Source organism: Corvus moneduloides, chromosome 13, assembly GCF_009650955.1.
Source record: "Corvus moneduloides isolate bCorMon1 chromosome 13, bCorMon1.pri, whole genome shotgun sequence".
Lineage (NCBI taxonomy): Eukaryota > Metazoa > Chordata > Aves > Passeriformes > Corvidae > Corvus > Corvus moneduloides.
The window spans coordinates 18,958,489-18,969,172 of NC_045488.1; the positions used below are offsets into that span (position 1 = coordinate 18,958,489).

Below are 10,684 nucleotides of genomic sequence, written 5' to 3' on the forward strand. Positions count from 1 at the left end.
GCCTGGCTGCAGGGAGCTGGGGGCCAGGTTCCGTCCTGCCCTTGAGGTGGAGCTCCCAGAGGATCTGCTGGAAAAGCCCCGTCCCTTGGGTGTGTGGCTGTGACCAAGAGCCTTCCCAGGAACACAAAGGCTTCAGAGAAACAATAACAGTATTTATGGTGTTTACTCATGATTCACTTCCTGAAAAACAATTCTATTTGTCCCTGTGCCTTTTGTATGACTGGCTCCTGGTTCTTGTATCCTGTCTCACTGCCTTTCCTGGTCTTTTCCAGGAGTCCTTCAGGACAAGGATTTGTTTTCTGTGTTTGCAGACCCCAGCATGCTGGACACGTAAGTGCCTTGGGCTGGGGCAGTGACTCAGCAGTGCCTTTGTCCCCCTGTGTGTGTCAGCTGCTCCCTCTGGGTGGGAGAGAGCTCTGCTCCTGCCTGCCAGGCTGGGACACTCATTGCTCGGCAGCAGGAAGGAGGATCCACCACTGGGATTCAACCAGAGGCTGTTTGGTGGGAGGCAGGGCCACCATCGCCTCCAGAGCGTGGGTTCAGACCTGGATGTGGTTGCTCACAGCAGAGTTGCTCCCAGGAGAGCACGTGGGAGATGAGAACTGTGGAAAAGTCAGCATGGGCTCCAGAAGGGTCCCTGGTGACCCAAGGAAAGGTCCAACATGGGCTCCAGAAGGATCCCTGGTGACCCAAGGCCAGGTCCAGAAGGATCCCTGGTGAACCAAGGCCAGGTCCAGCCTGGCTCCAGAAGGATCCCTGGCTGCCTGGAGGAGTTAGTGCCGGGCAGCCAGCAGCCCGGTGCCAGTGGGGTGGCAGTGCCCCGACTCTCTCAGGGCTGCTTTCTGGGTTCCCCTGCACACAACTCACCCGTGCCCTGTTTGTGCCCAGGCTGATCCCGGCTCACCCTGCCCTGGTGAACGCCATCATCCTGGTGCTGCACTCGGTGGCGGGCAGCACCCCCCTGCCAGCCCCAGACACGTCCTCGCGGGCCATGGCCTCGGGCTCCTACCGGGACATGCCAGGTACGTGGGGACCTGCAGGACCTGCAGCTCGCTCAGGGAACCCCAAATGGCTGGGCTGGAAGGAGAACTCAGTGCTGAGGCCTCTTGTCCTGCCTGCTCAGCCAGAAGTTCCGCAGGATTCTCACATCTGGTTCCCATTTCCTGCCCGTTTGCCACATCCTTTTATTTCCCTTTCTGCTGCAGGTGGCTTTCTCTTTGAGGGGCTCTCTGATGATGAAGATGACTTCCACCAGGTAAGCAGCCAGCTTGGCTGGAGCACCTCTTTGGAGCTTGCAATCTGTAGCCCTGAGACTCGCAGGCTTTTCCCTTCCCGTCTGGTGAACAGCACGAGCTGCTCTGGCTCCCCAGGGGGACGTGGAGACAAACATATTGATCCTAGCTGCTTCCATGCTGCTCGGGAGAGGGTTTTCCTCAGTGCTGAGCACACAACAGGAAAATGGAACAGAGGAAACGCCCTCGTAGCCAAATTGTGCCTGGGTGAGGGTGGAACGTGGGAATGTTGATCCTTGCCCTTCTGCAGTCTTCCTCTCCATAGGACGAAGGGTTCTGTGAGAAAAACTGGATATTTGGGTCAAAAAAGTGCCTGTTGACAGGGAATTGTTCCGTTACAGGCTAGTAACACTCTGGTTTGAGGCTGATGGATGGTAGATTGAAAGGTTTCCTGCTGGTTTCCACAGCTGACTTTGTGGAAAAAGCACATCCCGCTCTGGCATGTTTGTCTTTCACAAGTTCCACACTTGGGAGTTTTGGGTTTTGTAGGACAGGGATCCGTGGGAAGGAGCCCGGTTTGACTGGGACACAAACACCAACCTCACAGCTGCTGCTTTTCTCTCCCTCCACGCAGAGCACGAGGTCCACCCCTTCCAGCAGCACGTCCGGCTCCCGCCCGGCCTCGCTGGGCTACGCGGGGGCTGCGGGGCCCCGGCCCATCACCCAGAGCGAGCTGGCCACCGCCCTGGCCCTGGCCAGCACCCCCGAGAGCAGCTCCCATACCCCCACACCGGGCACCCAGGTAACAGCCAGCACCAGTCCTGCTCGGGGCTGGGCACCTGGGGTTCATTCCCTCATGGAGGAGCTCCCTCCCGTACGGGATTGAGGCTGGGGGATGCTGCAGGTGCTGGTTCCTGGAGTCAGCAATTCCTGGAATTCTCCTGATCCATGACCTCCTCCTAGGGCCACTCCTCTGGGACATCCCCGATGTCATCCAGTGTCCAGTCGGGGACACCCATCACCAACGACCTGTTCAGCCAGGCCCTCCAACACGCCCTGCAGGCCTCAGGGCAGCCCAGCCTCCAGGTCAGTGTCAGAGCCCCTGGAGCCCCGTATCCCACTGGCACAGGGTGGAGGTGGCTCTCCAGCTGCCTGCTGTGGCAGGACATGAGCGTGGAAGGGACATCACAGACACTGCAGAAGTGCTGGGTGGAACTGGGATGGAGGGCTGGTGGTTTTGGGGACTCGGCAGCCTCACCCTGAGCCTTCAGGAGCTGTTTGCACGCAGCAGCGTGGCTGGAGCTGGCTGAGGTGGGCGAGTGGGCAGTGGGGAAGGCTGCTGGTTTTCCTGCTTGGATTCTCACATCCCCCTGAACTTCCCCTCCCTGCCGTGAGCAGAGCCAGTGGCAGCCCCAGCTGCAGCAGCTGCGAGACATGGGGATACACGACGACGAGCTGAGCCTGCGGGCCCTGCAGGCCACCGGAGGGGACATCCAGGCTGCCCTGGAGCTCATCTTTGCTGGGGGGGCCCCCTAAATCTTCCTGCTGGACTGGTGAGTAGGGCTGAGGCAGCAGCTGTGCCATCCCTCGGGCTGGTTCTGTGCAGGGGGATGCTCCTTTCCTTGCTGCACTGGGGGCAGCTCCAGACCCTCTCTGCAGCCTCCTCCGTCTGCCAGCAGGGACGAGGCCTCAGGACTTGTCCAGCACGGTGTTGGAGAGATGTGGCCCCTCCGGTTCTGCAGCTTTGGCCTGTCACCGCATCCTTGCCCTGTGGTTTCACTGGTGGCCCTCCCTGTGCTCCCCCTGCATTAAATGGACCGTGTTCAGTGCCCTGCCTGCTGTGTGGGTTGTGCTCCGTCCCGGGCTGCGTTCCAGCTCCCCGAGGCCACCGCGGCGGGAAGGGGACTGGAACTGCAGGAGAAGCTCTGTCTTTGTGGGAGGCGCTGGTTTCAGCAGCGGGCACTGCCCTGCCAGCTGACAGGGATGAGGGCACGGCCACCACGAGGTGACAGTGACAAAGAAATGACAAGGGCTGAGCGTGAGCTGGAGAAGTGCCCCTGACACAGCCCGATCTGGCTGCAGCCAGTGCTTTCCAGTGCCCTCTAATCCCAGGTGCCACCAGCTGCCCAGGGCCCGGGCTGCAAAGCCAATTAAAGGCATTTGCCTGTAATTGCAGTCAGTGGGAGCTGAGACAAGCCAGGCCTGGAGCTGGGCCTGGCATCGCTGCGATTGCAGCGCTGGGATTAACGAGGCATGAAAATGGGAGCGGGTTCTCCTCAGATGCCACCGAGCAGAGAACGCTCTCCTGCTTCACCTCCGGGCTGCCTGTGCTGCCCTCTAATTCCTCTGCAAGCTCTGTGATCCTCACTGATACCGTCTCGGTATCACCCAGCAAATGCGGGATTGTTCTCTCCGGGGAGCCCTGCACTGATAGGCTTTAATCCTGTCGAGAGGAGAGAGGATTAATGCCCGAGGGAGGGGCTGTTTTTGTGCAGATAAGATGTGGTGGACATCAATGGCCTTCCTGCCGCCCTGCCAGGCCCCTGCCCTCGGCACGCACTCGCAGCTCGGTGGATTTTATGTGTAACAAAACCGATTAATCCCTTCCCCTCCCCGGAGCCCTGGCTGCTGGCTCTGCAGGGGCAGGAGAGAGCATATGCACGGCATCCTCCCTCCCTTCCCCGCGAGGGGAGGCAGCCCTGCTGCCAGCCCCCAGTCCTCCCAGGATAACTGCGGATTAGCCGGCTCGCAGATGCTCCTGCCCAGAGCTGGGAAGCGTTTGCAGGCTCTCCTGGAGCTGCTCTAGGACTGCTTTGCCTTCCTGTACCGCCTTAATTCTCAATTTAGGGCTCGTTGCTGTCCCAAAATGGTGTTTTTCGTGTCGCTCCTGGGATATTTGATCCCCCCGTTGACCTGCGTTTGGGTACGAAGCCATTTTTGCTGCTATTTCTGCTTCCCCACGCCCCCAGAGAGCTGAGAACTGCCTGGATTTTTGGGCTGGAAGTGACTTTTCCCCGATTCCTTTCCCAAATGGCAGGGCTTGGCTGGGAGCAGCGTCTCAGGCATGTTCCCTGGCTGCACTGGCTGCAGCAGAGGAGAAGTTGGCAGCGCTGCCGCTCACGACGCGGGCGCCGCTCGCTTCCCTCGCCCGGCAGAGACGTGCTCAGGCACAGGGAGAGCTGCAGGGAGGGGGAGAGGCTCCGCTGCCTCCTGCACGGCTTGGGGGGGAACGGGAGCTCTGCTGCAGCAGCTCCTGCAGGAGAGGGGGAGCTCAGAGGGAGCTGGGAGCGGCTCTGCAGCCGCCAGGTGAGCGCTGCCTGCCTCCCGCCCGCCCCAGAGCCGCACGCTCCCGCTGCCAGGCTCGCATGGAAGCGGTGCTGGCACACGGAGGTGATGCCCGCGGGGCTTTGCAAGGGCAGGGAGCAGCAGAACGAAGGCTTTGAAGTATAGGATGAGGATGGATATTAGGGAGGAATTGTTCCCTGGGAGGGTGGGGAGGCCCTGGCACAGGGTGCCCGGAGAAGCTGTGGCTGCTCCTGGATCCCTGGGCTGGACACTGGTGTGGTGGGAGGTGGGATGGGATGGCTTTAAGGTCCCTGTCACCAACTGTGAGTGGCTGAACAGGACACAGCAGGAGCAAACTGATGCCTGCTCCTTGTGCTCCATCCCTGGTGCCTCTGCCCTGGCACCTTCCCCTCCTCCTGCCCCACCCGTGGTTCTTCCTCCCAGCGTGGAGCAGAGTGAGTGGATCTGCTCTGGCTGCGTCTCAGTTTATCCCTCTCCCGCCCCTGTGCCCGTGCTCTGGCCGCCAGCCCAGCATCCACGGCCTGAGGCTTTACTGGGAGCAGACTGGGAAGCGCTGGCTGACCCCGCAAGAGGGAGGTCAGGCTGCAGTTCCCCAACGTAAGCAGGGACCTTCTGTTTCTGACATCAAAGAGCAGCTCCTGGTTCAGCTGCCTCGTGGCCTCAGCGGGGCTGCCCGGGGAAGCAGGGACAGCGGGTGTTTGCAGCAGCATGGATGGGAGCAGCTGCTTTTCCTCCCGTGTTTTCCATAATCCTGTTATTCATCCCGGTGCTTGACCCTCGCTGGACACCTGGAGGGGGTGGGGCTTTGGCTGGGCTCTGCACCATGTGTGCTCTGCTTTCCTGGAGGCCTTTTTCTCCTCATCTCCCTCATTTTGGGCTGATTTGTCTCTGTGAGGAGCAGAGGGGTGTTGGGGGGGGTGTTAATTTTCCAGCAAAAAGGTGGAATAGAGACAGAGTGGAATCTCCCAGGTGGCTTCTGCAGTGCCTCACCCACGTCCCCCTTCCTCTGCCATTCCCTGTGGGAAGGGAGCCCGAGCGATGGGAGCCATTCCCTGTTCCCGTGCAGATCCCTGCTGGTGGGGTGTGGCTGCCCTCCTGCAGCAGAGCCGAGTTTCACCCCTTCAGCCTTGCTTTCTGAGGTCACAGGACTCAGGCTGGACAGATTTCCATGGAAATAACGTTTGTTCCTTGCTCCCCCAGCCACACAGCTCTGAGGATTCCCAGTCTGTCCCCCTCTCACCCTGGGGCTCCACACCTCGGCCCCCCCAGCTCCTCCCTGGCACATGAATCCCAGAAAACTGGTGAAGGTGACTTTGCCCGGTGCTCCAGGATTTGCTTGGGCAGCCTGGCAGGTACATCCAGCAGGAACAGCAGCAGGAATTTGTCTGGCACAGCCTTTGCCCATCAACTTTCTTTCCGTGCAGAGGACTCGGTGGTTTCCTGGCTGCTCCCAGCTTTGTCCTTGTAGGAAAGGCCAAAACACACCAAAAATGGGAGTTTTTCTTCCTTTTCCAGCTCTGTGCTGGTTCAGTGAGCTGAGGGGTCTCAGGGAGGGGACAGGCTGTGGGAAAGGGCAGGATAAGAGGGGGACAGAGGTGTTCTTGGCAATGATGACATTTTGATGTTACTCTTTCTGATTCTGGGCCAGCTGATGAGGTGAGAGCCCAGAGGCAGGGCAGGTGACACGGTGCAGCTTCCCCGTGAGCCATGTCCTGTGGGCTTTGGTCCCTTTCCTGACGTGAATCACCGTTTTCCTGTTGGAAGTGACAAAAAAGGAGCTCCGATTTCAGCCCTCAAAGCACCTTTTAAGGTTACAGAGTTGAGAGCCCACGTGAGGCACAATAAAAACCAGGGTGGTTTTAAGGCAACTGTTTTAATTTGGTGAAAGCAAAAATGGACTGCAAATGTCACCCTGTGAGAATACTCCTATTTCCTTATGTTCCCTTTTATATTTATAGTGTTCCAATATCCATAAATGTGTCCCAAAATCCCTTTGAGAGGGATTTTTTTCCCCCCCTCTATCTCTGAAGTAAATGCCTCGCTGATTTAAGAGCGGCAGTTCAGCAGCGATGAATTAATTCAGGTGTTGAGTTTGAGCTGTGGAGTTCCACTCCAGGAGCCATAAAAGCATCACAAGGGAGCCAGAGTTCCTTGTTTTCCTGCAATGGCCCAGAACAGAGACTGGAGCAAAACTTTGGAGCAGGGTGAGCAGAGAAAACCCCACTTTTAAGAGATTTTCCAGCATCTGCCTGAGGTTTGGGGACTTTTAGGGCTGGGTGTGGGGCGTTGGGAACAGACCCCACACAACGTTTCCCTTTGGACAGGTAAAGCTGTGGCCTCTGGGTCACCCCGGGAGCCCTGGGCAGTGGCCCCACGTAGGTCCCAAGGCTGCCCAGCAGCTGGAAGGAGGAGCTGCGGCACTTCCTGGGTCCCAGGAAAGCTTCGAGGGTTCCTTTTGGGGTGCCTGTGGCCACTGGGGCAGCCAGAGGTGACAAGGACAGCCAGGAAGAGCGTTGTCGCTGATGTCGCTGGAGCTGAGGCAGCCCCGCACGCTCCAGAGCCGTTCCCTCCGTGCTGCCGCGCTTGTTCGCTGTTCCGCATCCCCTCCCGGGCTTGAGCTGGCTGCCATTAAACGCTCTGACCCCCGAGGATTCTCAGTTACACATCGTTTAATCATCCCCAGCTCCTGCCAGCTGCTGTCTGCTCGGGCAGGTTCACAGCCACCGCTCTCCCTCCGCCCTGACCCTCATTCCCGTTTGCCTCTCCCACCCCGCTGCAATCCCGGTCCCAAACGGGCCCTGTGGGGCCGGGCTGGCCCCGCAGGCACCGGGAAGCAGCTGACGGGCAGCACCGGGAAAGGCAGATGGGACGCAGGAGGAAAGGGGAGCTCTTCCCTGCCCAGCCCAGTGGGAAAATGGGGCTCAGCACATGGCGACATCCTGCTGGGATGAGATGGAGAGCTCCCAGGGAACGGCCGTGCCCGTGCTGCCGAGCCCGGTGTCACCAGGCTCAGAGGCGCTGCAGCCACCGGGCCCGGGGTGGCTCCCAGGAGTCGCGCTGGGAAGGAGGAGCAGGACGAGGCCCTTCTTGCCCTGTCTCTCCCTTCCTGGCGAGACAGATAACGCTGCTGGAAGCACTCGAGCGCTCCAAGGTCAGCTGGGAAGGAGCTGACTTTTCCTGAGCAGCCTCCGCTCGGGTTGATGAGCGCTGGTCAGCTTGGAGAGGGCTCTGGCACTTTTCCCAGCAGCTTCTTGGGAGCCAGGTGCGTTTGTTTGGATTCCCTGCAGGAAAATGCGGGCTGGAATTCCAGCTGCTCTTAAGGCAGGCAGATTGCAGAGGGGTTAGACCTTAACCAGGTGCTTGCAGGAGGACTCTGTGGCTCTGGTGGGGCTGCTGAAGGGGGGGTACCAGCTTCGTTAGGGGATGGACCCTCCCTGGGGCCTTGCAGAGCTGCTGGCAGATGTGGGATTCCCCTTTTGGGGAGGCTGACATGTGGCTGTAGCCGCAGGAGAGCGCTTTGGAATGCTGCCCTGAAATCCAGGCCCTGGTAGGGGGCAGAGGGGCAGCCAGGGAAAGAAGGACAGTCTGACCTGCTGGAACCTGGCGGGGAGATGCAGCTGCCAGTGCAGCTCTCGTGGTGGGAGTGTGGCTGAGCAAAGCCCCCGTTTCTGTTCTTTTTGTTGTTCTAACCCTATTTCCATCAGGTGAGACTCTGCACTGGGTTTTATTGACTCTGCCTGAAGCCTTTGGCACCCCTGCCCCACCAGTGGGTCCCCTCTGAGCCCCCCCAGGCATGTCACACCTTCAGGTGACGCTGCCAAGGGGGTTTGGTGCCCAGGGTGGGCTGTGGCTGCGGCCAGGGCAGCTGAGGCTGTGGCTAGTCCTCAGGCAGGACGTGTGACCAGTGAACCGCGGTGTGAGCCTGCTCTGGGCGAGCCCCTGGGTTTTCCTCAGGGGCACAGGACCCAGGGGAGTCCCAGGCTGGGGTTTTGTGCTGATCTCAAAATCACCGAGTGCAAATCAGCTCGGTCACAAGGTTCCTCCTGGCCAAATCTGCTGGGAAGTCTCATCTGGGGGGCACATGGCTCCTCCACCCATTTCTTGAGAGGTTTGCAAAGCCCTGGGGGTGGCAGTGAGCACTTTTGGGTGCCTTTAGCGGCACTCGTGCTGTGCTGTCCTTCGGCAGAACCGAGGGGGGAAGTTGTGGCAGCTGATGAGAGCCCCCAGACTCAATCCAGCTTGAAGAGGAGAGCTGGGAAGTCCCCAAACTCCGCAGGGCTGTGGCCTTGCGGGGGGGTTGGTTGAGGTTTTTTGGTAGCTGCCTGCCAGGAACGCGAGCTGGGGGGAGAATTTGGGTGTGGAAGCAGAAAATGCAGCAGCTGATAAATGATCTGCTCTGCTTGCTTCCCTCCTCACTCTGTCAGCTGGGGAATGAAGGGCCTGTCAGCACCAAGAGGAGCTGTGAGGGGAATTTCACTGATTCCCACTCCAAACCCAGCCTTATCAGTCGGCTCATTCCCAAAACGCAGCGGGTGAGGAACGGGAGCTCCGAGCTTCCAAAAGTTGTGTCCCAGCCTCCCGGGCCATCCAGCCCTCCTGCAGGTTTAGCACAGGATTTTCCAGCTCTGGGCTAAACCGTGCAGCATCCCAATCTTGTCTGGGAAGGGATGGTGGCAAAATGCATGGAGAGCATCCCCAGGCTCTGTGGGGTTCGCAGTGTCCCCCTGGGTGGCAGTGGCTGAGCGTCGCAGCTGCTTCGTGATGCCTCAGCAGAGGAAAGGTCTTGCCTGGCTTAGGGCTCAGATTTGTCTTGTGATGCCTTTTTTTCCTGTGGAAGATCTGCCTGTGTCGGTGCTTCCAAGGGTCACATTCCTGGCTGAGGGAAGGTAACGGATCTGTTTTTGTGGATAACATCACCACGCGCCTGCTCGGGTGCCAAGTGCAATCTGAGCTCTCGTGGTAGCTGGGTTGCCTGGGCCACAAACATTCAGTCTGTGATGAATAAAACTGTTCCTCTTTGGGGAAAAATCTGTGCTTCATGCTTCTGACAAGATTCCTGGGGGAGGCTGCCTCCTGATCCGTGCTGGAAGCGAGGCGCATGATCTGGGAGAAAGCTGCTCACGAGTTGCGCTGGGGAAGTTCTGATCCCGGCGCGGAGCAGACGGAATTTTCTGCAGGAGGGGGCTGAGCTGGTGCCTGGAATCTGATGGCGTGTGGTCCTGAGTGAACAAACTGTCTCCCCGAGCGCTTTCCCCGCTTTGGGAAGCGTGTCCTCTGTTCCTGGAGGTGTCCAACACCTCCTGCAACCCGGGCCAGGGCTGGAACAACCTGGGAATCGGCTGTGGGGAGCCGTGCAGCCCGGGAGGTTTGGGTTTTCCTATGGGTTGTGCTCTCCACGTCCTGCCCCTCGGCTGGGATCGCGTTCCCAGGCAGTGATCTCATGGTTGTGGGAGCCAGGTTCAGCCCTGGCTGATCTCAGGTCGCTGCCCCTGTGGGGTGAGGAGGGGACCCTGAGGGGAGCTGTAGCTCCTGGAGAGGGTGGAGACCTTCGGCTGTGAGCTCAGTTTTGATGAAGACTCTTCACTCCCCAGCGTTGTGGGTGGGATGCTCCCACGCACTCCCTGTTCCTGACACAGGGCAGGCTCCCATCGGATTTTAGGGAGGAATCCTTCCCTGTGAGGCTGGCACGGCGTGCCCAGAGCAGCTGTGGCTGCCCCTGGAAGTGTCCAAGGCCAGGCTGGATGGGCTTGGAGCAACCTGGGGTGGTGGAAGGTGTGTCAGAAATAAAATGGACTCTAAGGTCCCAACCCAAACCATTCTGGGATCCTAGGAGCACTCCCAAAGTCCTGAGGGAGCTTGAGGCTAAATTTTATTCACAGGAACGCTGGATTTCACTGCAGGCGGAACAAAAATCCCCATCCTAAGAGCCAAAACCCACGCAGAGCCCCCAGCTGCTGGGCAGGGGCAAGGCAGGGGTGGAAGGACAAAACTCCGTTTGCAGGGGTGTTTTTCAGGAAGAAAACTCCTTTTTTTTTTCCCTGCTGGAAACCGAGCGCTAACGAGGCCTGGCACCTTGGGGAGGAGGTAGGGAAATGCAGCTCCCCCTGGGCCACTTCGGGGCGAGCACAGAGCGCTTCAGGGCTGGC

The 10,684-nt window shown here is 59.3% G+C and overlaps 1 protein-coding gene across 5 annotated transcripts in view; it reads left to right on the forward strand.

Moving 5' to 3' along the window:
• The window catches only part of UBL7 (ubiquitin like 7), a 31,957-nt gene that overhangs the window by 3,818 nt on the left and 17,455 nt on the right, over positions 1 to 10,684 (forward strand). For 2 of the 5 annotated variants that reach the window (XM_032122652.1, XM_032122650.1), the window contains exons 6-12: positions 273 to 330; positions 889 to 1,022; positions 1,206 to 1,255; positions 1,867 to 2,034; positions 2,196 to 2,318; positions 2,631 to 2,785; positions 2,909 to 3,066. In XM_032122652.1, coding sequence (XP_031978543.1) covers positions 273 to 330; positions 889 to 1,022; positions 1,206 to 1,255; positions 1,867 to 2,034; positions 2,196 to 2,318; positions 2,631 to 2,768 — 671 coding nt within the window. In that variant the 3' untranslated portion in view covers positions 2,769 to 2,785; positions 2,909 to 3,066. Of the gene's footprint in view, positions 1 to 272; positions 331 to 888; positions 1,023 to 1,205; positions 1,256 to 1,866; positions 2,035 to 2,195; positions 2,319 to 2,630; positions 2,786 to 2,891; positions 3,067 to 10,684 lie in introns of those variants that run through there. The other 3 variants (XM_032122654.1, XM_032122653.1, XM_032122655.1) reach the window with 3 other exon arrangements.